General features: G+C 42.4%; 3 protein-coding genes across 8 annotated transcripts; 2 read left to right on the top strand and 1 right to left on the bottom strand.

The window, feature by feature from the left end:
- Window positions 1-61: 61 nt before the first annotated feature.
- Window positions 62-4,168, bottom strand: tchp (trichoplein, keratin filament binding). 3 transcript variants are annotated; one of them, XM_086205294.1, is made up of 13 exons: window positions 4,085-4,168; window positions 3,603-3,797; window positions 2,651-2,861; window positions 2,519-2,575; window positions 2,194-2,262; window positions 1,727-1,900; window positions 1,517-1,629; window positions 1,365-1,431; window positions 1,127-1,299; window positions 960-1,041; window positions 683-868; window positions 410-553; window positions 62-318 (listed from the first exon to the last, which is right to left on the bottom strand). In XM_086205294.1, the coding sequence occupies exons 2-13, from the start codon at window positions 3,791-3,793 to the stop codon at window positions 286-288; spliced, it is 1,500 nt and encodes a 499-aa protein (XP_086061420.1). In that variant the 5' UTR covers window positions 3,794-3,797; window positions 4,085-4,168; the 3' UTR covers window positions 62-285. The 3 variants fall into 3 exon arrangements, with proteins under 3 accessions (XP_086061420.1, XP_086061421.1, XP_086061419.1); XM_086205295.1 differs by lacking the exon at window positions 4,085-4,168 and adding an exon at window positions 3,918-4,078; XM_086205293.1 differs by lacking the exon at window positions 4,085-4,168 and adding an exon at window positions 3,926-4,078.
- Window positions 3,629-10,608, top strand: gltpa (glycolipid transfer protein a). The gene is made up of 6 exons (XM_086205296.1): window positions 3,629-3,817; window positions 4,858-4,990; window positions 8,780-8,838; window positions 8,932-9,065; window positions 9,163-9,313; window positions 9,400-10,608. Exons 2-6 carry the CDS (start codon window positions 4,888-4,890, stop codon window positions 9,580-9,582), a joined length of 630 nt encoding a protein of 209 aa, XP_086061422.1. The 5' UTR covers window positions 3,629-3,817; window positions 4,858-4,887; the 3' UTR covers window positions 9,583-10,608.
- A 904-nt stretch (window positions 10,609-11,512) lies between these two features.
- trpv4 (transient receptor potential cation channel, subfamily V, member 4) lies at window positions 11,513-24,941 on the top strand. Of its 4 annotated transcripts, none has more exons than XM_086206089.1 (17): window positions 11,513-11,729; window positions 12,877-12,958; window positions 13,828-14,279; window positions 15,108-15,283; window positions 15,980-16,132; window positions 17,779-17,919; window positions 19,210-19,508; window positions 19,602-19,781; window positions 19,899-19,988; window positions 21,187-21,279; window positions 21,384-21,457; window positions 21,817-21,982; window positions 22,061-22,127; window positions 22,735-23,039; window positions 23,849-23,976; window positions 24,262-24,383; window positions 24,471-24,941. In XM_086206089.1, the coding sequence occupies exons 2-17, from the start codon at window positions 12,950-12,952 to the stop codon at window positions 24,569-24,571; spliced, it is 2,556 nt and encodes an 851-aa protein (XP_086062215.1). In that variant the 5' UTR covers window positions 11,513-11,729; window positions 12,877-12,949; the 3' UTR covers window positions 24,572-24,941. The 4 variants fall into 4 exon arrangements, with proteins under 4 accessions (XP_086062215.1, XP_086062213.1, XP_086062216.1 ...); XM_086206087.1 differs by having other exon boundaries at window positions 19,899-20,057; XM_086206088.1 differs by lacking the exon at window positions 11,513-11,729 and adding an exon at window positions 12,287-12,301 and having other exon boundaries at window positions 19,899-20,057.
- Window positions 24,942-25,642: the final 701 nt, after the last annotated feature.

The raw sequence follows: 25,642 nt of genomic DNA, 5'->3' as shown, positions 1-25,642 counted from the left end.
TTCAATTTTTTAGTTTGACTCATTTTCTGTTGCCTCAACACAAAACACTGAATCTGTTTTATTGGAATAGATTTATTAATAACAGCCCAAAAATTGATAGAAAATATTCTTCTTTAACAACACTAAGATTGCATGAAAACAGAGCAACACTTGGCATTACAACTGGCATTAAGTTATTAAAATAAAGATGGCACACACAGTACATGGCCTCACAACTAGCATGAGCACTCTACAGGGCAATAAAGCTGATTCATGAATGCTGACGATGTCGGTCTTGCTGGCTGCTCACGTCCAGGCTGAGCGGGGTCTGCCACGAATCTGATCCAGAAACAGTTGTAAATGTTGCATGAGTGTTCTGCTACTCTGAACTTCAACACTCAGAGCCTCATGCACGTATTTGATATCTTACCTTCTCCTGGTACCCTCTCTCAGTCATCCTCTGCATCTCTTGATTCAGCTCTTCCTCCTGGATTCTGAGAGCCTCCCTGTCCTCCTCTTCCTCTTGCTCCACCCTGCGCTGCTCCTCCCACCTCTGCTGGAGCTGCTGCTCCATCTGCAGTACACACCCGCATACAGCATTACAACCCAAATAGTGAGATGCTCCATACCTCACAGGCGGTGCAGACTAGGTTTGTTAAAGCCTGGTCAGTGACCAGATCGAACCACTGAAGCGCGTGCAAACCTGAGCATTAATCTCTTGCATCCGATCTGTTCTCCGGCCCTCCTCCTGCTCTCTCTCCAGGTGTCTGAGTGCCCTCTCCTCCTCCAGCTCCTGGATCAACTCTTCTCTCCTCATCAGAGACTCCTCCTGAGCCTCTCGGTTCCTCTGTAGCTTCAGCTCCAGCTGTTGCTGTCTCCCCAAAAGCACCTAATGATGAAAAGTATTCTTATTATTGTTTACTTCAGTCATATTTTTAAATACTCAACAGTGGTTTTGTATTCATTATTGATTAGTTTACCTCCTGCATGAGGCGCTGTCTTGCTTTTCTTTCTTTCTCCCACTGTGCTTCTCGTTTCTCCCACACTTTTTGAGCATCTTCTCTAAAGTGGGTGACACATCGTTATATTTTAGCAGAAGAGGAGCTCTGTTTAGAAAAGCGAGATGCTGTTGAATTCTACTGCTCACCTGTGCAGGAATTCTAGCTCTGCCTCCCTTTCTCTCTCTAACTGAAGCTGCTCTTCTATCACAGCCTTCATCCAGGCAGCATCAGCAATGGCTCTCTCTCTTCTGGCCGTCTCATTCCTCCTGCTTTCATCCTCTCCTGCCATCAAGGCTGCCATGATCTTTCGGTCAGATTCCTGGTGGGCACAGCAGGTGTCAGGTTTACTGTGGCGTGGTCAAAAAAAACAGGAAGCAGACTCACCAGTTCCTCCTGCACTTGCTGGGCTCTCCTCTTCAGCTGAGCGCGATACTGACGGATGAGGAAATGTCTGGTGGAACACAAATCCCATGATCTTACTGTCTGGCCAGCTTCAAGCATCATCTCATGTCTGACCAGTTACCTGCTTTCCTTACCTCATCTCAGAATTCTTTCTTCTTTCCTCTACCTCTCTCCTCTCTTCCTCCACTTTCTCCAGCTCCAACTGCTGGAGCCGAAGACCTTCTTCAGCTTTCTTTAGACGAGTCGCCTTCACATAGAAATTAAAGATTAAAGAGATGAAAAAAACTTAACTGCAACCCCTTTTTTCTCCCTTAACAAAACGTCTTTGTCAAAGATGTGAATACCTCTTGTTCCCTCAGCTTCAGTTCTTCCATCTGTTTGCAAAGATCCTCTGCTCTCTGAAGCTGCTCTGCCTTTTTTCGTTCCTCTGCCTCTCTGATCCTCTCCAGAGCCAGTTTTCGTGTCTTCTCGTACTCATTTTCAAAGCGCTTCTTCTCCTCTTGCTCTGCTGCCTCTTGCTGTGTGTTTGGAGAGATTACATCAGGGGTCTAAAAAACTTTTCAGTTATGAAGCATGTGACTAACTACTGATAATGTGCATTCTGTTAATATCACAGTTTAATTAAAAATGGATTTTGTTGCATGCATAATTTGTCAGGTTAAAGGGTAATGAAAGTTTAATGTCTTGCGAATCCGGCGTCACCCTCCTGTGATCATTTTTATATAATGCTGATTGGATTTTTATAGTTCACCAGCTCACGTTAAGGATTAAAAAAAAACAAGAATGAGGAGAGCAAACAGCTTCCACTGACCTGTTTCTTTTCCGATACCTGCTCCTGCCAGCAGCTGACAACATGATCTTTATGTAACGTAAACTCCAGCTGTGGACAGATTAAAGACAACCAGAGATAGAAAAGCAGAGATAACAGGATATTGTAGGATCAAGTCCATTAACTAAGGTTCGAAGAAAGTTGTGAAATATCTTCATCACAAGCCTGGTGAGTTTCTAGATCAAGAAAAAACCTCAATAGATCTAGAAAATCACTAGATTTATCGATCATTTCGTCAACAGTCACACACTGAAGCGAGAGCATTGGAAATACGTCACTTTGACGTGAATAAGCTCAGCATTACTACCTGTCTCAGCTCTGGGTTGTTTAGCTTCCAGTGCTCCTTCAGCAGGTCTTGTGCCACCTTGGAGAAAAAAACCCCAGCAACTATAAGCATCAAAGACAGACAGGAAATACACAACTAATTCAATGCTACCACCTTTTTTCTCATCTCCTCTCTGGCTGAACGAAGTGCTTCAACTTGCTGGGCCATCTGACTCGCCAAAGTGCTCCTATCAGGGACCAACGCCTTAAGCTCCGCCTCAAAGCGGTTTAACTCCTCTTCTAGCATGATCCTGAGCCGATTCCTGCGCTGCTCGAGATTTGCTGTCTTTTCCTTCTCCTGTCTTTGGTGATGGTATGCAGACATACTGACAAAGCAAAGGGAAATAGATATTTGTTGTTTTTTCTCTCTGGTTCCATTGTCTGACTGACTGGGTGGGAGGAAACTACGAGACAATACAAGACTATTAATACTTTCATGCTGGCTTTATAACAGAGAGACATTCATATCAACACACATTGTATATCACAGCACTTACACAGATTTAAGGTTCAAACTGTTTTATTTATACCTAGACCATAAACATGCATTTGGTGGAAAATGAAGCAGGCATTTGCAGCCTATCATTTTAATATTAATAGTGTAACTATAGTCTTCTTTTATCATGATATAGGTATGAACAGATATGGTATATTACTTAATGAGGTTCTGATAAACACCTCTATTTTCCTGGTCTTACAACTTGCAATTACAGTGAGCCATTGGAGTCATTAGGGAGGTATTATTTTTTTAAAAGGTAATTAAAAAATTGTTAACTTTTAGATTGTAAATTTTTAAAAAATTGTTTTAATTGTATCTTATCTTATTTGTCAGTCTCGCACCACACCTGCTATATTCGTTCACGTTAACACCCTAAATATTATCCACTGATGTATGTTTACATTTTCTTTTCTCCCTTGGGAATCAGTTTGAAAAAAACAAAAAGGACTACTAATTACCGAATTGGTTAAAAAAAAAAAAATTCAAACAGCACAGAGAGCAGTACTTAATTCTTCAGATGGGTTTGCTTTCTGCTCTGAGGTACAGATACTACGTTAAGTACTGTTACCTCCTCTGCAGGGACTGATGGGAGCTCCAGGCGGCCTGCCTCTGGCTGCGCACATTCTGCTCCCTGAAGTAGTGAGCATGCAGCTCCCACTGCTGCCGCAACCGGGCCTCCTGCTCCCGCTGCCGGGCAAATTGTTCCACCAGCATCCGGGGCCGACTGGGCACACTGCTAGAGAGGGTCGGCAGAGCCATGGACCTAAAACCACGTAAAAAAAGGTGAAAAAACTACGAGTAGCATGTTTTTTTTTTAATTATTATTATTCAGAACGTCGCGTTGACACGTAATTGACAAAGAAACGTAAAAACAACCTCTGACCAACTAACATTTGCTCCTCAAAACAAGTGGCACCGACTGAAGGCTATTTCAGCTCACATAGTAGAAACACCCAACCACTTTTTTACAGCGTGTAAGTAAAATCCTCTGTAAATGAACGTTGAATTCAGTCAAAGTTTGGAAATGATAGAAAATCCATCTTCATTTACCCCCGTTATTCCTTGGTTACCGCGGCTTCACTGTTGTCCACTTCCTAGTTACTCCCACGCTACGGGGTGACGTAAGGGACAAACTGCCTTTCAACTCAAGAAGGCGATTCGTTTTGTTGAAAACTGACAGCAGGTTCTTTAACAAAGCACTTAACGCCGCACTGGGTCACCGATGGAGTACATGAATAATGCTGAAATGAAGGCCTATCGTTCTCATGTTTGAACAAATTAAACAAAAAATTAATTGTAAGTCCAAACCATTCTCATCAAGGACACATCTTTCATCAGTAATAGAAAATAAATATATAAATTAATCCTTTTTTTTGGAAAAACAAACAAAACATATATGAAACAAAAATACTGAATACTATGGATGCCCAATTCCACAGTAACAAAGAAAGACAGGAAAAGCAATTTAAAACTGTTGTCTTAATGATAATATAGCATTTTAAGTCGCAAAAAGAGTCATAATTGTGAAATTAAAAAGTCATTATTTCGAGAAAAATGTCCCAATTAGGAAATGAAAGAGTCATGTTGGAATTAGATGAGTTTTTTTGTACGCCTGCACATACACATATTCCTCAAGAAACCATTAGCTGGCAGTAAAGCCACATATTAAATGCAAGGGAAGATTGATGTCAGCTGATTTGAGCTCATCAGGTGTGTGTGTGTGCGTGTGTGTGTGTTTGGGCTGGGGTATATGGCTCACAGCTTCTGTTTGGTGCTGTCACTGTAAGTCTGTGGTTGACAGCCTGTTGCTCCTCTCCTCTCAGAAGTAAGAGTGTGTGTCCGGACTAAAGGCAATGGCTCTGCTGATGGAGCACCAGTTCAGACAGCTGCCTGCTGACAGGCAGGTGGAGACGAGACCGTTTCTGGAGGCGGTGTCATACCTTCCATCATTCTTTGGTAAGTGGAGTTTCTGAGGGGTGACATAATAGAGAGCAGAGGCAATCCTGGATATGAAATCCAGAGAACTCATAACAATGGTAACTTGTCACATGCTTACAGTTCCTGTTGGACTGAATGTGTGATGTGGATCAGTTTAAGAATTTAAGTTTGTATTTTATCATTTAGTGTTCAGAGGTGCCATAAAACTATGAGATAATCTGTCTACCTGTTTACCCACCAGTCTGATATGTTGCACATAGGATTTCTTTACTTTTGATCATCAAACAAAATTATGTATCAAGGGAAATATCGTGCATCAATCCAAATGATCATCTTTTTTGTGCCCTATTGTCTTCAAACTGTCTATAATCCTCCAGCATGCATAATTTAACTCGCTGCCCTGGATTTTTAGTTGTCAAAATTGATTAGCAGGGTGTTGAGTTGCCCTTGCCCATTCACTGGCGCCATGGTGCAGCAGGGCATCTTTGTGCTGCTTCATTCTGTATTAATATGCCAAAGGTCCTTTATGGAAATTGCCATGTGAAACCTTTGAGAGGAAGGCGACATTAACTTTATTCCTCTGTGTCACCATTCTTTTTTTCTGCCCTAGAAACAAACCATTGAACCACACAACCATCACTCAGCCACACAGATGTTTGAACTGACCTTCAGGACTTTGTGTGATTGGCAACTTACCTTTGCTAGTTAGTTTTTGCGTATCTTTCTGCTTTTACAGGTTAGACTCCTGTACAAGACATAACTTGTTCCCTCAATTTGATTAACCTGTGGCCAAGAGATCAAACGTATTTGGACAATTTAATCATTTTGTGGGAAGGAGAAATAACTTGCTCCCTCAATTTGATTATTTTATGGCCACGTGATATAACTGGTCTCCACAGTCTTATTTGTGGCCACAAGATATAACTTGTTCTTACAGACGAATCAAAGCATTGGATCAAGTTGTATCTTCTGGACTCACCCCCCCCCCCCCCCATCTTCTATGGCCTGTCAAGGAGTCTGTTTATGTGCTGTTTTTAATGACCTCCGCAAACTTCCAGCACGACTGTCCAACTTCACCCTGACAATAGGTCCAATGAGCCGTGTAATTAACACCTGTGTGGGTGTGCAGTGTCCTTAACAAGGAAGTAATTGAACCGGTGATGCAGTGAACTAATTGTTCTTGTTAGAAATTCATACACTCACTTTACCATTTAATTATGCAGGCCTAGATTAAACTATTCTGATATAGAATGGATGGACACAATATTGGGAACATCTGTCAGTATAATCCAGTTGGGTTCAATAGGTTCACAAATGACATCTCTCAGATTCATGGGGAAAGAAATCATACTAATGAGATTTCTCTAGATGTGCCAAAGACATTAGAAAGTATTAGTTAAGCAAATTTACTTGACATTTTTAAAATGGCCTTGCCTTCATTTTACAAATATAATCCACATTTGTTTGATATTAAACCTTTATCGTGTGATGAGAGTGGAAAACCTATAGGACATCTGAAGTGAGGCTCTGTCTGAAACCGGATATGTTACCATCAGCGATGTGGCGATGCATCACATCAGTATAAATGAGTTTACTTTGTCATTAGTGTTTCCACTAGCAACTCGGGGGCTGAAAGCTGTCTGGAGCCGTGTGTGGTCTGTACTGTTCACTGTCCTGTCACCAAATACTCTGGTAGCCTAATTAAAGGACACCTCATGATAATACTGTAATCATGTGAAAACAGATACTGATTTGGCTTCTATATGGTAAAGCAATAACGGTGTCGGGTATGCTCTCAGAATTAAAGTTCCTCTTATCGCGGATAGATTTTTGTATTGACACTGCTTCACTGAAGCTATATCCCACATTCTGTTGATTAAATATTCAAGTCCAGGATGGAAACTTCATCTGAAGGCTTGTGTGTGAATGTTCAGACAGGCTCCGAAAGTCCACTCAATTTCCACCACTTGGTATCCTTCCACAGGGTGCATTAATACAGGAGGAACTATTTAAACAGTCCAGCTGCTATTCATTTTGTTCAGTGAGCTAAAACACTACCAGCTCTTCCTCCGTATTGTTGTTTGTTCTTTTTATTTTCCATGACATCATTTTCAGTCAAATACATGTTGTTGTTGTTTTTTTTAATACAAAGCTCCACTAATAACTACCAAGTGTTTCGTAACTTTTTGAGTGTGAGGGCTAATGCACATGTTCAGACGGGTGCAGAGTAGGATGTATCCTGACATGCAAGAGAAGAGAAAATTCTTGCACACTGTCCTGTTGTCTTAAAATAAACTTTTTTTTTTAAAGATGAAGTGTGTTGGAGCTTCGGCACGGTGGTGCAGTGGTCAGCACTGTCGCCTCACAGCAAGAAGGTTCTGGGTTCAAGTCCCGGCTCCAGCATGGATCTTTCTGTGTGGTGTCTCCATGTTCTCTCTGTTCCTGTGTGGGTTCTCTCTGGTACTCCAGCTTCCTCCCACAGTCCAAAGACATCAAGAGGGGACGAGGCTGATTGATACTCTAAATTGACCGTAGGTGTGACTGTGAGTGTGAATGGTTGTCTGTCTCTATGTGTTGGCCCTGTGATGGACTGGTGACCCGTCCAGGGTGAAACCGCCTCTCACCTGAAGGCTGCTAGGTTAGGCTCCACCCCCCCTGCAACCCTTAACAGGATAAGCGGAAGAAAATGGATGGATGGATGGATGAATGTTCCAAACATACTCAGATATGTGGAAGATCAGTTTCTATTACCAAGACAGCAGTCACGATTGGGGCTGGTTTCGGCTTGGTTTGGCACTTCTGGCCCTGATGTTGGCCATGTTTGGTCAAATATTCAATGCTATCAAACTTGAATCTGTGTCAATATCTATGAATTTACACATTATAAGATGATTTAATCAATGACCCTGTTCACAGTTGGTACTAAAATGATTTTTTTGGCGTTCGGATCACAAGCTGACAGCTGGACACATAGCTGTTTACACCTAATATGCATCTCCAAAAGTGTCAAGCTGATTACATGCAAAGTATTCACTGTTGCCAGATGGTCAAAGGCCAGATTTCCTTTCATGGGCTTGCTTGTTAAAAAGAAAATGATTGAAGACCTGACATGTGTTCCTGGGCTTTTTCTGTGACACTTCAGGACACCATCCATCCATCCATCCATCCATCCATCCATCATCTTCAGCTTATTCCTGTTAAGGGTCGTGGGGGGGTGGAGCCTATCCCTGCGGCTACGGGCGAGAGGCGGGGTTCACCCTGGACAGGTCTCCAGTCCATCACAGGGCCATCACATATAGACAGACAACCATTCACACTCACAGTCACACCTACAGTCAATTTAGAGCATCAATCAGCCTCGTCCCCTCTTGATGTCTTTGGACTGTGGGAGGAAGCTGGAGTACCAGAGAGAACCCACACAGGAACAGGGAGAACATGCAGACTCCACACAGAAAGATCCTGTGCCCAAGCCGGGACTCCAACCTGGAACCTTCTTGCTGTGAGGCAACAGTGCTGACCACTGCACCACCGTGGCGCCTACTCCAGGACACATTAATATTTATCCTACAAAAAAGATATTTGGTCAAATGTGCCACCTCAGCAAGTGGTTTGAATGAGCGTGTCATTGTGTGTTTACCTCTAGCTCAAAGGTTTGTATACATACATACTTACAAGCAAGGCCATCTTCAGCTTCACGATATCGTAGTTTAGAATGTTTATCTCTTCACAAGTATTTTATTTATGTGTTTTGCGATTATTTCAGTGTTTTAACTTCTCCGATATGCTTGTTGAAATATTTCTCCTCAGACTGCCTTGGCTCAACTATCTTTGCGCCAATTAAATCGGACATATCGGGGAACATCCTGGTAACTACATTCACTCCCTGTTGCTGTTTAATTCTGCTGTTGTATTTTTCAGTTATGCGATAGTAAATGAAGACATATTCTGTCCCTGCTTAGAAAATCAAGGCAGTTTATGACACCAATCCACTACGTTTCAAGACTCTTCAGCAAATTTTGGAGGCAGAGAAGGAAATGCATCGAGCAGAATGGCCCAGAGTTGGAGCGACGTTGGCGCTCATGTGGCTGAAGAGGTTTGAGAGAGGTTATATTTTTTTTTACTGTTAATCATCTTTCAGGTAAAACCTTCATTCATAATCCCCATTCATGTCCTCCCTTTCATGGACCAAGGGCTCTACGGTTTATCCAGGTCTTTCTTCAAAGCCTGGCGGACGGCGAAAAGGATGAAAACAACCCAAACCTCATTCGAGTCAACATCACCAAAGCATATGAAGTAGCGCTGAAGAGGTACCACGGCTGGTTGCTCCAGCAGCTCTTCAAGGTGAGCCCACGTCTGTCCGTGTCACTCTGTTGGCTCCGTCTGTGTTATGAGTTACCTTCACATTTGGCACTTTTGTTTGCTTTCAGGCAGCTTCGTTTGCTGCTCCTTACAAGTCAGATTTCCTGAGGGCCCTCTCCAAGGGCCGGGACGTCAAGGAGGAGGAGTGCTTGGAGAAAGTGAAAAAGTTCCTGATCAACTTCTCTGCCACCATTGATGTTGTTTATGAGATGTATAATAAGATGAACGCTGATCTTGACTACACAGTGTGACTGCGGGGCAATCCCTTGCCCCCCACTGTTGCACTTTGTTTACACTGAGGCTCTGTCGTATCACGGTCGAGATATTAGTTGGTCCACGTACGATATTCTGTCACGATGAATCCATGTTTGTGCGCTGTTACTCATCTCTGTGCCTCTTCCCCGCACAATCTTATTTTGATGATGCGGGAAGTTTCCCAATGCAATTTGTGCTTGTTTTATCAAATACCTTTGTTCATCACAAGATGACGGGCACTATCACCTATGTGTTACAAAAGTGTTATTCTCACCAGCATTGTTTCAAAGTTAATTTGTTAAGGGAACTTAAAGTGTTGAATTACAACTTTGTGCCTTTGCTAATGTAATGAAAAACTTTAATACTGTACTTACTGTACTTTAATACTTCATTACTGTACTACTGTGCTTCATTACTTTTCCCACCTACATTTATCACAAATATCTGCACTTTCCACTCCTTACATTTCCAAAACAGATGTGTTACAACGTGTTTGAACAGAAATAATGATTTTTTTTGGTATCATCGTGCACCCTCCCGACATCGAGACCGCTGTCAATCAAAATGATGATGAATGACAGTCCTCATCTAAATTTCTTAAGGTTTATTTGACCTATCTTTGCACTAAAAGAGCTGGAAGAAATGTTATGTATTGATTTTTTGACCTTCAACAAGTCACTTTTTACTTTTGAGTACATTTTGAAGCCTGTACTTTTTCAAATTTTACTTGAGTAAGGAGGTTGAATCAGTACCTCTACTTTTACCTGAGGTGGGTTTTTTTGTGTTTTTTTTTACACAAGTACCTGTATTTCTGTGTAGGTAAAGACTGGGGATATTGAGCTTCTGATTTCTAACAATGCTAAGCATGATTACAGATGTGAAGTTTGAGAAACCATTGACTGTAGAGATCAGGTTCGTGGTTGGACAATAGTCTGCAGTGCACTTGTAGCTGAAACTAGGATGCAGTGTGTTCACAGTGCAAAATAACAAGTCATGTCTCTTACGTAAAGTGTACTTTAATGGGAAATAAACATACAGTATGCAACATATTTTGTGTTTTACTTCATTTACTCCTTAGATTACATTCTCAGATATTTGCATGAATATTACCATAATCCACCTCTTTATTTTTTTGTTTTTAGATATTTCATTTGTTACTGTCATAATCAAATTTTATTTTAACCACAATCCACCACAAAAAAAAAAAATAGATGGCATTATAATTGTATTATCCCTCAGTAATCAGCTGGCTGGCTCCCCACACATCATTGTCAATGCCATTGAAAACTCATATTGGTCCACCGCCAGGGTTGTCCTGTGTGAAGACAGTGGAAGGCAGAAAATCTTATGTTCAGCTGAAGGAGATGGGTGGATCAAGGTGACCTCATAGAAAAGTCCCTCATTTCACAAGCTGGAAGGAAACTGACCAAAAGTTGCCAAAGAAGGAGTCGAACCAACCAAATTTTGCAAACTTATCACATAGTCTGTCACTCCCCATTGTCAGAGAACAGCCAAACTTTTTTATTTTTTTTATTATTATTTTTTTTTACACTTTTTAAGCAGCACAAGTAGACTTTGTCATCAAGGCAGCCTTTGCCTTGACTCTGATGTATCCTGCCCCATTCACTGCTGGCCAAAATCATCAAAATTATTATTGTAAAATGTGATCATTGAATTAATCAGTGATTCTTTAATTAGATTTTAAATCTTTGTTACCAAAAAAAATTACAAAAACAGCAACAACAACAAAAACCCATCAAAAAACAGAGAACTGTCACAGTCGAACGCTTTTTACTGTAAATCACAGTAAAAGTTTTGTTCCAGTTTCGGATGTTGAGTGGCACCTGGCGGCCGCTAGTGGTACTGCATGCTTCACTTCCGCGTTGAATGTCGCCTGAGGAGTAACTTCGTCCTCGAAATCACAGTAAAAGCATCCATTGTTCGCTGGACTGACGGCGGTCAGACGAGGCAGCAGAGAGACGCTGAAAGAACTTTTATGTCATCTGGCTGAAGTTTTCTGAAAGCTGAAGCAGCAAAGGAGCGCTCAGCAACTCACACTGAACTTTTTAGCCTGTCAATTTGTGTAGAAGTGATGCGGAGTAAAATTTTAGCTCAAGAAATAAGACCAGCTAATTAGATCAAGGTAAGAACGATCTCTTCTTGGCATGTCTCTTCACATAATCTTAAAAAAAATTATACAAAACTTTTATCGACTTAATTAAGATTTTGTCCAAAACTTAAAGAACTGAAGGTCCTAACCTACTGACAGTGATAGATGAATGATAATCAGTTCTTCAATGTAACAAATAGAAGCTTTGAGTTTTTAGTTTTGCTTTACAAAAAAAAGATCGCCCCCCCCCCCCCCCACTTTGATACTTTTAGTTGAGGAAATAGTTGAAGCTGATGGGACGTTTATAACATTGATGTCACAAAAAAGATGAATGAATGAATTTTACTTACTCCTACTTGTTCTACACATCTATCATATTTTAGGAGATTAAAACGCTTCAGGTTTTTTTTTGTTTTCTTTTCTTTTGGGTTTTTTTTTTTCTCTATTTATTTTTTTTGTATTTTCCCAGCAAATGTTTTGGCTCCTGGCCGACCGCTGTCCCTCTGTCTCTCTCCTCCTGTGTGATGTCACATCATCAGTGACAGGACAGGAAGTCCCGTATCTCTGAGGGATGTGAAGTTGAAGTCATTCAGAGATGTTCACTGGTGTGTTTCCCCTCTGGCCCGGTGATTCATGTGTGGCTCTACTGGATATTTTATCAATCTGACACCCCACTTTTTGCCCTCAGAAACCTTTGTTATCATGAATCTCGTATGGAAGTTTACTGAGGGCATCCTCTCTTTGTCTCTCTGTGGTTTTGTCCGGTGAAGTGTAATGGAATGATAATCCCGAGTGTCAGACATGTGGGTGAGTCATGTCTGTCACTTATATGTACCCCAGCTTTCTGTTTGTCTTGCTCCTTTACACTCCAGCTTTAACAGAACTTCAGTGTGATGAACAAACTCAAAAAGAAGCTTGGAAAGAACTCATGTGAGGACGCCATGTACTCGCAATGAGCGGCGGGGAAGTTTAAGCGTTTATTTAGTCGACACAAGGCAGGTGGTGTGATTCTGCCCACCAGAGAAAAAAAAAAAAGTCCCTGTGACCAATGGAAGGCCAGACTCACAGACATGTTATTGGTTTTGGCATCAGTCATTTTTCCGTATATCCAAACCTCAAAGCTCTTTTCATGTTGTTCAGGAGCTCCAGACTGCCTGTAATTGGTCTCTTTGTTTTTTAGGGTGCCCACATGCTTCAGCAGCATTCCTACTTTCTCCTGAAGAGGAATTTGGCACAGTGCTGTGAGAAAAGGGATGAATGAGGTACAAATGACAAAATGGTATACTTTGAAATATATCTTTCTTCAGACAGCAAGTGGAAATTTTCCAGGTTCTGTTTGCTTACTGTGTTTTTGAAAACGATTCCTCACTCAGTAAATAGTTTTATTGTGTAAAATCCAATGACATTGTGACTTTGTAAGGAGGAAAACCACAAGACCTGAGTAAATACTTCCCTGTAGAGAAACCAGCAGGTGTTTATGAATCAGAATTTCAAGATCCAGACACTAGAGGAAGGATATTTTACTGTTGAGAAGTAAACAGTGGCTGTACGGTGGTGCAGGGGTCAGCACTGTCACCTCACAGCAAGAAGGTTCCGGGTTCCAGTCCCAGCTCCAGCACAGGATCTCTCTATGTGGAGTCTGCATGTTCTCCCTGTGCCTCTGTGGGTTCTCTCTGGTACTCCAGCTTCCTCCCACAGTCCAAAGACATCAAGAGGGGACGAGGCTGATTGATACTGTAAAGTGACTGTAGGTATGATTGTGAGTGTGAATGGTTGTCTGTCTCTATGTGTTGGCACTGCAATGGACTGGCGACCTGTCCAGGGTGAACCCCGCCTTTTGCCCAAAGGCTGCTGGGATAGGCTCCTGCAGACATCAGATGCACCTGTCAGTGTTCACGCTGTGTAAGAAGGTCCGGGGTTGCAATCCTGGATGTCCCATGTCCTTCCTGTGCGGGGTTTGCATGTTCTCCTCATGTCCGTGTGGGTTTCGTCTCTACAGTGACAAGAGTTACTTCTTTTGTGCATATCTCACAGCATCAGTGACATCTGGTTATATTTCAGCAGCTCCTTCAGTTGAATGCCGAAGGTCAGGCTTCTGACTCAGAACATTGTGTGGCTGTATTCATTCCAGGGCCGCTCTGCCACAACTCTCCTGAGAAGGTGCCATCTTGCCCTGTCCAGGGCCGACACCCTCAACTCTGACAGAGCTGCTCTCTCCGTGAATGCAGGCGATGGTGGCGCTGCTCTGCCGGACAACGATGGAGCTCCTGACCCCCTATCTGAGCTCTCAGACCTCTTTGAGAGTGTGGAAGGATCACCATCAGCTCAGGACACGAGTCAGGATACAACCCAGGAGCTGGTCCAGCCCGGCCAGCCTGCGGACAGCAGACAGAATCTGCGGATGAAGTTCCAGGGTGCTTTCAAAAAGGGCATTTCCAACCCGATGGACCTGCTGGAATCTACCATATATGAGTCAAATGTTGTTCCAGGTCCGAAGAAAGCACCCATGGACTCACTCTTTGACTACGGCACCTACAGAAACACCAGTAACCAGAAGCGACGCAGGAAGAAACTCCCGAGAGGGTGAGAAGGGGTCTCGCTATCTCTTCACCTCAAGTATGAGATCATCTCTCATGTTTGCAGGCTCTAATAAGCGCATGTTCCTTTAAGCTGCTTATTTTTCCATCTTACTAGTAGTGAACCTGAACTGGGTTTCCTATTCGGGGACAAAAGGGTTGGTTTGGAAAAATATTGTCATGAAAACCTCTCTGTGGACAGAGGTGTGTCACATGAGGAAGTTTATACATGCACACACACTATGGGCCCCTTACTCAGCCCATTCACTGATCTAACAGAGAGTGTGTTGTTGGGTCCTCGGCAGCCGTTGAGGTAATATTTAGGCTGCCGCCCTGCCTGTTCCATACTCACAGAGATCTATTTATGAGGTGGCTTGCGCATCAAGTAAAGTCAAATATCGCTTATATGGCCCAAATCTCAATTTACCTTTACAATCTGTACAAGGTGTGAAACCTTTTGTCCTTACATCCATAGATTGGATTCAGGTGAGGAAAAACTTCCTAAAAACCCTTTTAACGGGGCTGAAACCTCAGGTAGAACCTCAGAGGAGGGATCCCTCTCCCAGGACAGACAGACAAGTGACAGTATACCATATACATCACGTTTGTTAAAAGAATAAACATGTGATGCGTGTCAGTTATAGGATATATTTAATGGATACCAACACGGAGCAACTTCAGGTGTTGTCAGGCGGCCCCGAGCCACGATGCCTCCTCGCCATCAAGGCGACACCACTTGGAAGCGTGTGGGAAAAGAAACATCAGCCAGTAAATTCCTCACCGGTATCTGGTAACCTCATGTCATCTTTCTGTCTCCTTTTTTTTTTTTTTTTAGTAAAACGGAGACCTCCAGTGAGGACGGTCCAAGCACAGATCCACCCAAAGTTATGAAAGTGTTCAATCGCTCTCTCCTCTTTGAATGTGTGTCCCGGGGGGAACCTGAGGCCCTGGAGGGTCTGTTGGAGTACCTGCAGAGTAACCAGAAGAGGTTGACGGATGAAGAGTTTAGAGGTAGGAATGTGAGACCTAGCATCGGGCAACTGCGACGTCAACCTACAAGGAGATAAAAGACTGTGTGTTTGGATAAGAGAGGGAGAGAGGGGGGGGCGCTGAGGAGTAGATGGTATAAATGATCCCACGCTCTTTCCCTCATATTCTGTCCATTTCTAACCGTTATGTCTCGAGCATAACCCATCCTCATCTTCTGATGCTTTGACCTTTTGTGTTCCCCCTGCTCCTCTGCGTCTTTGTTTATTTTGGCTCAGATGGATGTGAAAGGGAAGAGGTGGGGCGATGTCTTTGTCCTCTAAGGGCAAGTTTCCTGTGTGTGTGGGTGTGTGGGTGTGTGTGGGTGTCTGAGCAGGGTTTTGAGGGCTTATAACAGGCAGCAGAGAGAAATCACAGCAAACTGTTGTCTCTTTGAAAGTTAAGCCAGTTCTGAAAGACTATTTAAAAACTGAGAGACTAAAAATAGAGAATCGACTAAACGTATGAACTTAAGAACCCTAAATCTCTTCCTTTCATCTGTGTTTTCATCTATCCACATTCTCTATAGAATCACAAGAATACAGCAGAAGGTCACTCTCCTCTTGATGCTTTTGTAGTCCCAGGCAATTACTCAGGTTTAATCTAAAAAATCTTATCTTAACCTGAAAACATATTTCTTTGTTTCTTTCTCCTTTTGTTTCTCCGGTCTTTTTCTATCAGAGCCATCCACAGGTAAGACATGTCTCCCTAAAGCCCTCTTGAACCTTTACAGTGGTCAGAATGACACCATCCCACTGCTGGTGGACATCGCGGAGAAGACCGGAAACCTCCGAGAGTTCATCAACACGCCCTTCAGGGATGTCTACTACAGAGGTATACATGAGATCTGTTTGGTTGGCTATAACCCAGGGGTGGGGGCCAGTTGTCCCCACAGGGCCATGCTGACTTCAATACGGTAGTAGCTTGTGTAGAAGCATGGAGCCAGCTGTGGTTGAAGATTTTTACATGGTCCCCCGCTTTGTGAAAAATATTCCACCTAGGAAATGCAGCAATATTTCTCCAGAAAAGTGTCTATTTCTTTCAAGTACCCACAAGAAGTTGCTGGAGCTCACAGAGGTTGTCCCCCCCCCCCCCCCCCCCCCCCTCCAGTCAGTTGTGACTCCAGAGAGCAGAAAGAGCCAGCCACGTACCGCATGTTTAGCTTGAAGCTAATGCAACTGACAGCTAACAGTAAAACTGCCAGTTTACCAACGCTCAAGTGGATCGTTTCGTACTCTTCATCCAGCCAAATGCTAAGTAATCCACAAACACTTAGATCTGAGCTAAAAACAAAGAAAGTAGAACGCCTCCGGTTCAGCGTTGGTGTGAACGAGCTCAGACGGTTGACCAGTCAGTTGGTTCAAGTTTGCTTTTAGCTCCGATTTAAGTGTTTGTGTATTACAGAGCATATGGCTGGATAAAGAAGACGTGGATTTTACCAGACGATGAGCTTGAGAGTTTGCAAGTGGATGTTTCCGGACAGTTAGTCCCCGTGAGCTTCGTGCTAAATAAATGTGGCTGGCTCTTTATGCGTTCTGGAGTCACAAAGAAATGGGGGAAAACATCTCTGTTTACTCAAGACCCTATTTTTGTGAGTACTTGAAAGGCAAAATACATTTTTTTAGGGTTAAGTATCACTTGAATTTGGAGAAATGTTCAGGGAATTTTCTTCTTATCTGTGGCGTAGTCAGCATGATTGGTCAAAAAATGTCTCTCAATGTTGGATTCTGTGACCACTGTCTCTGTGGCTGCATTCTCATGGAGATCCTTTCATATAATGCTGCCCTTTATTGATTTTTAGGGAGACGTTTTGTTTTCCTTCAAGGATGCTGAGATGGTCCTTGGTTGCCATGTTACAGTTTAAATGAGTTTGAAGGATTTACATCAAGAAACAACGTCATTTTTAATGTTCAATTTCGGACCCTTACAACTTGCACCAGATCAGAACTGGAAGTGTTTTGTTGAGCATTCTTGACAGTTGGTGTGGCTCTTTAGTGGGGAAAGGAATGTGTTCACAGGATGTGGGGACACAGTGACTATTTACAGCTCTGAGAGTGACAAGATCCAGATGCTCATTTGTTTGGCTTGACATGTGTGTGCTGATAACAGGGGAGGGCATTGACTCACCTCTGAAAAAAAATGTATTATTATGCAACTTGTAACCCAAAATATGTCACTGCCCTTAATTGTTACTCATTCTCTGCACTAAAAGTAACAAGTTTTATCCCGTGAGGGGTTTTATGACCAAATCCTGGACATTTACAGGCATAGTTTTCATGGAAACTTGCACATCAGCTTTGCAGCTTTCACTATTTTTTTTTCACGACCTCCAGCCTGAAGATTTTAAGCTGACATGCCATAGTTTCTTTACTTCTTCAGGAAGTTGGCTCACATTCTTCTCTTAACACCTTTCAAGTTACGTCCTCATAATTCATTTGTATGACAATTAATTTATCTTTTTGTTTTCTTTGTGTTATCAGGTCAGACGGCCCTGCACATCGCCATCGAGCGGCGCTGTAAGCAGTATGTGGAGCTGCTGGTGGAGATGGGAGCTGATGTTCATGCACAGGCGCGAGGACGCTTCTTCCAGCCCCGGGATGAGGGCGGCTACTTCTACTTTGGTGATAATTTTTGCCTGCGCAGTCATCTTGTTCAACAACAATTATCATAACACTTCTTTAGTTCCCAGACTCTTGGATGTTAGGTGAAAAAAAATACTTCAGGCGAGAAGGCAAAGAGTTCAGGAAATCTGTTACTGTATTTTCTGCTTCATTCAGTGGTAATGATGTGGTGCATCTGTGGCTGCTGTGACGTCACTGCCTCAGAGTTGATCCCAGATGGTTGCTCTGTTTTTTAGTTTTGGGATGCAGGAACTGCCAAGATAAAAAGTTAATTCATGCAACATTTTCCTGGCTACTATAGAGCAATGAAGTGACACTAGACTCCGCCCTGTCTTCTTTTTCACATGCCACATTTTCAGCCAGGACACTGTCGACGCGTCCACCTGAGCCCCGCCTTTATTTTCTTGAAGTATCGTACGAGACACCGTCATTAGAAATGCTCCAAAAACACATGAGACGGGAAGCATTATGTCATGCCTCAAGATGTCAAATGAAAAGTGTCTGTGTTCTGCAGTTAATAGTAAACATCCTGTGCTGGTGGGAAGGATCCCAACTAAGAGCTTATTAATTAACTCAAGGCTGCTCTCTGCTGGTCAGTGTTAAGCCTCTACCTACTTTATGGTCATAGTATTGAACCTTTACTTTTACCGCTCTCGTGACAATCAGAGCCAAAACGATTTTGGTTTTTACTCTCAACACTGGATTGTTGCTAACCCTTATTTTCCTGACCCAAACCGATTTCAAGAATTGTTTATTTGATGCCATTCAAGTGTTATACTCCCCTCTCATCACAGAGGAGATGATTTCTATTTGCACTTAGCATGGTTGTCATTCCCAAATCCCCAGCGTGTCCGGGCACAGTGTGAGTAATTTGCTGCGGAGCTTTGCATCGAGGTGAACAGGAACCTGGCAGGGCTGATGGCTAATGGGATTTAGACTCACGCTAACACTCTGCATGCACCCGTGCAAATCCATGAAGAGGAGCGTTTCTATGTGAGGTGACAAAGTAATCTGTCACCCATAGCAACGGCTCATTTTCAGCAGCTGCTTTTGGCACTGTGGCCCCATTGCGCCCCTCCCTCAAACAACTGCTAATTGTGCTGTTTTCATAGCGAGGATTTAAGTCAAATCTTTGATCCATGTTTAGTCTGCTTTGCAAAAGCATACAGGAGCCAGCCATGGTTCTTAATGAACCTGCCTGTTGATTAGTTTATTTTTGATCTGAAATGCAGTTTTCTTAATCTTCTGTTGATTCAGAGTGATGTGTACGCTGTTCTTGTGTTTCTTCAGGTGAGCTGCCTCTCTCGTTGGCTGCGTGCACCAACCAGCCCAACATAGTGCACTACCTGACTGAGAATCCACATAAGAAGGCCGACCTGCGGCGCCAGGATTCCCGTGGAAACACAGTCCTGCATGCCCTGGTGCACATCGCTGACAACACCAAGGACAACACCCGTTTCCTCACAAAGATGTATGACTTGCTGTTAATCAAGTGTGCCAAACTGTACCCAGACTGCAACCTGGAGACAATCCTCAACAACGATGGCATGTCACCTCTCATGATGGCGGCCAAGCTGGGAAAGATAGGGGTACGGTTGGGAAACAAGACAATTACAATCAAAGAAATATTCACCATCTAATCCCAGCATGTCATCATAATGGTCAGATTCATATTGTTCCAGGTTTTTCAGTACATAATACGACGTGAGATCAAAGATGAGGAAGCCCGTCATCTCTCACGTAAGTTCAAGGACTGGGCGTACGGGCCGGTGTACTCCTCCCTGTATGATCTGTCCTCACTGGACACCTGTGGAGAGGAACCGTCTGTGCTGGAGATCCTGGTCTACAACAGTCGCAATGAGGTGAAAAGAAAATATTCCTGATAGGTTTCAAATCTGAGTATCTTATAGATTACAAAAACCGCTGAAGTGCCACTTTATCTCTGTTAAGAGTACTAAAAAAAGACTGTTATATTTCAGAACCGCCATGAGATGCTGGCAGTGGAGCCCATCAATGAACTGTTGAGGGCAAAATGGCAGAAGTTTGCTGCCGTCACCTTCTATATCAGCGTAATTTCCTACCTCATCACCATGATTATCTTCACTCTGGTGGCCTATTACCATCCCACACAGGGAGCGGTGCGTATCAAACCTCTTCCCTTTGCACATCCAGATAAGGAGGGAACTGCTCGGTGATTTGTGACCTCAAATAGTAGAAAAATGGTCAAGACATCAAATGAAAGTTGTGGTGTTGAAAAGAGAGACTGAGGACAGCCTGTGGATGCGAGAGTTCATTTGCAAGTAATCCGACGTCAGTATGGAAACGTGACATTTAATAGATTAGCGGTCATGAATATCCAACACATTAAGATTACTAAAAAGTTCTTGTGTGCCCATGATGAAGGTACTTTCTGTGTTTGGCACAGTTTGGCCTCCACTTGCCTGAGGCTTGGCTGTGGTTAACAAGCTAAGCTAGCAACATCTAAATTTGGCCCCTACATCTTTTTTTTTTTCTTTTTCCACTTTGCGCTACAACACAGCTGAATGAGAAGTCAGTACAAATAAAGTTGGATTGATTGATCGATTGAAAGAGGAATGTTTGAGAGACCCTTTAACACATCGAGTATTTTAGAATCACCACAACAAATCTGCCCCCCATTTTGCCATCATTGCTCATTTGGCGCGTGGGCATTAGAAGAGACGTTGAGATTTGCCACTCATTGTTTTAAGCAACCAATTGGTCTCATCTACTGAGTTTTGTACATAATGTGTTTAGCGCTAAAACATTTATTTATTATTGCAGCTAGCATTGATTAGTATTAAGCTGATCATTGTTTTCTCAGTTAGTTGATCATTTGGTCAAATAAACATCTCAAAATTATGAAAATTGTAATTCTGTATCTCTGCGTAATTCAGGCGTTTTGTTTTTGTTTTTTTCATTTCCAAATAAACAAAAACAGAAACACCAGATTAAACATTTTTTCTTTCCAAAGCTCAAGGTGCCTTTTTTATACGACCAAAACCCACTAAATGATAGTCAGTTTGCGATGACACGAAACACAGTAAAGCAGAATATCCTTTATATTTGAGAAGTTGGAAACAGCGAACGGTCAGCACTTCTGCTAAACAAATGACTTATACGATTAATCCGGCGTCAGACTAAGCCATTTGAGTAACTGATAATCAACTGATGGGTTCAGCGCTACGTTGAACTGAGCTAAATTGAATTGAAGTGAATGTCACTACGTCTCCTCTTCCTCGTTTGCAGCCTCCGTACCCCTACACAACATCCACGGACTACCTGCGGATGGTGGGCGAGGTCATTACATTAGCATCAGGGATCTTCTTCCTCATCACTAATGTGAGTCAGCAGTGACTGTCTGATCAGTGGTTGCTCAGCCAATCTCTTACATCCAACGCAAGCCTGTCATGAATTTATGGAAACGTTTCTTCTGCTCTTCACAGATTAAGGACCTCTTCCTGAAGAAATGCCCTGGGGTGAAGTCTTTATTTATTGACGGTTCGTTTCAACTGCTGTAGTAAGTCTATAAACTGCCTCCTCGCTCCCCGCCACCCTCACCTCTGCCGCAGCTCTTGCTGACTTTTGCTCGAGGCAAATTTTGCATCCTCTTAATTGAATCATCTAATTAATTCCTCAACCTCCTCCCTGCCGTGTTTTATAGTTTACATGTTTAATTAAAACCACAATCCAAACAAAGAGCAGAGAATGTCGAGCACTTCTCGGGATGTGTTGATTTAAATCATCTGCAACATGACTGTAATGTCTACGTTCTGTTAAAATGCCAGCGATCACCTCCTCCTGCCTTCATGTATTAACTCACTATTACAGAGTGTAGCAGTGGAGCTTTACCCTTGACAAACATCATCTCTCTTCTAGCTTCATTTACTCCATCCTCATCATAGTCACAGCTGCTCTCTACCTGTCTGGCATTGAGGCATACGTGTCTGTGATGGTGTTTGCACTGGTCCTGGGCTGGATGAACACACTGTACTTCACCAGAGGCCTGAAACTCACAGGCACCTACAGCATCATGATACAGAAGGTGCATCCAATCCATCAAAAATCAGTCAACAAGCCTCCAATATATTACTAACTATCTCAATATTGTTTGGTTTCTCAGATTCTTCTCAAAGACCTTTTCAGATTTCTCCTGGTGTATGTGCTCTTCATGATTGGATATGCATCAGGTACGCCTTTGTGAATGAGGCATTAATTAAAAGGCTACACGTAGATTTTGATAAAGATCTGTCTAAATGCTCATGGTGGTTCATGTAGCTGATAGATTAGAAATTTCCCTCATTTCCCGGAGACAAATAAAAACTACAAACATGGTCGCCCCCCTTGAAAGTGTGCTCTTTTTCTGCTGTCAGAATACACAAAAACCCACATAACTTAATTGAAATGGAGCTCAGAAGGTGAATGTGTGAAGTATCTATTTGATCACAATAATGTGTACTAGTCGTTACAACATAATGAGAATGAAGAGATGAATTTAGAGTCAGAGCAAGTACACTGGTCATCTTTCACCGCACTGCCATGTTTTGGGACTTCAGACCTTGTCTCCGCTCTAGTCTGATCCCGATTCTCTCCTCCTCGGCTTGTTTCATGCTGCCCATTCACATTCATGAGGGCCCATACAGAGATTTCTTGCTTTGTTAGTTAGATGATAAGCTAACATAGCAAAGTCAGCCGCTTTATAAATAGAATCAGTTGACTTAAGTCTATTCAAGTAAATAAGCACATGTTTACAAATTCCTTCACGTACTCACTGAGATGTATTCCTTCCATCCTCAGCCCTGGTGTCCCTGCTCACCGTGTGTCCTTCCCCGGGCACAGTGTGTGACGGAGGCTGCCCCACCTACCCCAACTGCAGGGACCCAGACACCTTCAGTACCTTTTTATTGGACCTCTTTAAACTGACAATCGGGATGGGAGAACTGGACATGATCCACAGTGCCAAGTATCCTGGGGTTTTCCTCATTCTCTTAGTGACTTATATCATCCTCACCTTTGTGCTGCTGCTAAACATGTTGATCGCGTTGATGGGGGAGACGGTGGGACAGGTGTCCAAGGAAAGCAAGAAGATCTGGAAACTTCAGGTGAGCTGGGGACATTTGGATTTGTCTTTAAATAGGAGAAAACATATTCCCTCATTCCCTCAAGTCCTATTTAGTCATAAAGATTTAATTTGCCCGCAACTTCACGGCAACATTTGATAGATGCAGCTGTTTATGAGTGTGTGTGGATTTTAGATGTGACATTCAAAATAATTTCAGGTCTCCCCCAAACATATTGTCACAAATTTAGATTTGGAAAAAAATGTTTTTGAGGCCATCCTACTGACTATTCATCTCTGTTTTGTTTTGGTGGATGCAGATGTCTTGAACGATCTCAACCTGGACCAAAAATCTTAAAAATGTGCATGCCCCTGATGTTGGAGAGGAAATAAACATATCTTTGACATTTAGGTGAACCTAAATTACTCGTATTTTGCTCACAGTGTTATGTATAATGTCATTTAACATTAGATGGTGGGGAACCCACTGATCGCTTCAGTCTATAGAAAGCCTCATTACACTGAAACTTTTAAGCACCCTTCAGCTCTTTGCTTTGGCTTTTAACCCCACATTTAAAGTGTTCACATTGAAATAATTTCCAGACCCAACAAGCATCCGTGTTCAACCCCTAATGTCTGCGATTAGCTGGTGGTCATTGAAGCTGAATATAAATGTCTATCCCAGGAGTGGCTGGAGAACGAATCAGAGCTAAAACATTACCAGGTAGTTAGGAAGGGTGAATAAGCAGATTCATTTTCCACGTTACTCATAGATGTATAAATTATCTGTAAATGTTCATTTCTATGTTCCTCTGTTGTGGAGGTTGAACCTTTATGAATGTGTATTTTAAGTGGGCAACAACCATCTTGGACATCGAGCGCTCATTCCCAGTTTGCCTTCGCAAGTCGTTTCGAGCCGGAGAGATGGTGACTGTTGGGAAGAGCTTGGACGGAACACCTGACCGACGCTGGTGCTTCAGGTATTTTACGTGCCTCCTACTCACGGCTCTTTTACAACACCATCAGGAACACACACAGGAGCATTCAAATATGCAGCATTGTGTAGTATATTTCATTTCATATTAGGAAACAAAAAAAAGCCATGTGCAGGATATTCACTATGGACCTATAAACTCATGAGGATCCCAGTGTGATGAACAATAAAAGTATATGATTCCTTCAAAGTGGGAGCCCAATAATTCTTCAAATACATCATAGTTTTGTTTGTTGTTTTATTAACCTACTCACTACTACTGTTGCGTCAGGGTGGATGAGGTCAACTGGTGCCACTGGAATCAGAACCTGGCAATCATCAACGAGGACCCAGGAAAGAACGAGACCTGCATAGCTAACGGCTTGCAGCAGAGCGTCAGAGGCTTGAGGAGAGGTGAGACGGTCACTGTGATGCTATGAATACAGCACATATGGACTAATTCATACTGATTATAGAAAACTTCTTTTTATTCCTGTCCAGACCGATGGTCCACTGTGGTCCCGCGGGTGGTGGAGCTAAATAGGGGTCCACGGCCTCGGGATCTGGTGCTAGAGATGGAACCCCTGACGCCCAGGCACTGATGCCTTGCCTGGAGACAGCAGAGGTCTGTTAGCGTCAGGGAGTTCTCTCTGCTGGATGCTAATCATTTACTAATTTGCACAGATCTCCAGATGAAGTATAGAAATGATCAAATCCGGCAGTCAGAGCACACAGAAAGACGCTGAATGTACAACTCACCTGGAGATGAAGAAAAAAGCAAAAGGAAAATGACATGAGTCTAACTGTTATGTCTTTCTGCATATCACTCAGGAATTTGAAGTCTGAATATTTCAGCTTTGCCAGCATCATTCCAGCAAAGCTGAATCATAGATTGTCCTACAGAATCGTTGTTACTGTATTATGGCATTCGCAGTGCAAAAAAAAAAAAAAAAAAAAAAGCTTTAATGAAAAATTCTATCTACAAATATAATCATGAAAGAATTTATTCAAGAAAACATAGCGGTAAATATTTATAGAGTTAGTTAGAACTTGGCGTATAGTTGTTTGCTTCATATTTATAAGAGATGCCTATATGACATGTCCATAAAGCCTGCAGTATAGTTTCTATATTGTATTAATGAAATAGTTTCAAAACAAGTCTCAGGCTGCCAGCTCAGGCAGCGCAGCTTTCATTTGAACTGAAACAATGCTCCATGCCTATTTCTTATGTGTGTGTTATTGTATAAACACAAAGACATTGTTCAGAAAAAAAATGGGCATGATGAGCAAGGTTGTAGTTGTCAAGCAAATATGCAAATGCCAGACAATAGCCTTCCGTGTTATGGTTTGTCTTTGAATTTCCACAGTTATTGTTCCTTTGCAGCTGGTATATTTGCATAATCAACTCTCAGGCCTCCTATTATGTACTTCCCCCTATTTGCTGCAGTATTTTCATTGCAATTGGCTCTTTGCCCTATACTGTATGTATGCATGGATTTGCATTATTGTACTACATCCCAGAGTTTGATAAATTCTTCACGGTTGAAGGTCACAGGTCATTGTTCATGATGTTTACATGACTATAACAGAGATGCGTCTATGCATTTTATATTGTTTATATTTTGCTGCACAGAACAATAAACACTGAATTTATTTTATAAAGAATGCGGTAG

This window comes from Aulostomus chinensis, chromosome 6, assembly GCF_037954235.1.
Source record: "Aulostomus chinensis isolate RoL2024-O1b breed Wild chromosome 6, RoL_Achi_v1.0, whole genome shotgun sequence".
Classification (NCBI taxonomy): domain Eukaryota; kingdom Metazoa; phylum Chordata; class Actinopteri; order Syngnathiformes; family Aulostomidae; genus Aulostomus; species Aulostomus chinensis.
The sequence above is the reverse complement of the archived record's forward strand: the minus strand, read 5'-3'. Positions and strand labels throughout refer to the sequence as shown.

What these genes read in the sequence shown, in the direction of transcription:
- tchp (XM_086205293.1), bottom strand. An exon ending in CATCAGTCCCTGCAGAGGAG is followed by an intron (nt 2,862 to 3,602) that starts GTAACAGTACTT and finishes TTGCTTTGTCAG; the next exon opens with TATGTCTGCATACCATCACC. An exon ending in AGAGAGGGTACCAGGAGAAG is followed by an intron (nt 319 to 409) that starts GTAAGATATCAA and finishes TTTCTGGATCAG; the next exon opens with ATTCGTGGCAGACCCCGCTC.
- gltpa (XM_086205296.1), top strand. Translation starts at nt 4,888, where the DNA reads ATGGCTCTGCTGATGGAGCACCAGTTCAGACAGCTGCCTGCTGACAGG. An exon ending in ACATATCGGGGAACATCCTG is followed by an intron (nt 8,839 to 8,931) that starts GTAACTACATTC and finishes GTCCCTGCTTAG; the next exon opens with AAAATCAAGGCAGTTTATGA. An exon ending in TGCTCCAGCAGCTCTTCAAG is followed by an intron (nt 9,314 to 9,399) that starts GTGAGCCCACGT and finishes GTTTGCTTTCAG; the next exon opens with GCAGCTTCGTTTGCTGCTCC.
- trpv4 (XM_086206087.1), top strand. An exon ending in CCAAGCTGGGAAAGATAGGG is followed by an intron (nt 19,509 to 19,601) that starts GTACGGTTGGGA and finishes ATATTGTTCCAG; the next exon opens with GTTTTTCAGTACATAATACG. An exon ending in AGAAGATCTGGAAACTTCAG is followed by an intron (nt 23,040 to 23,848) that starts GTGAGCTGGGGA and finishes GTGTATTTTAAG; the next exon opens with TGGGCAACAACCATCTTGGA.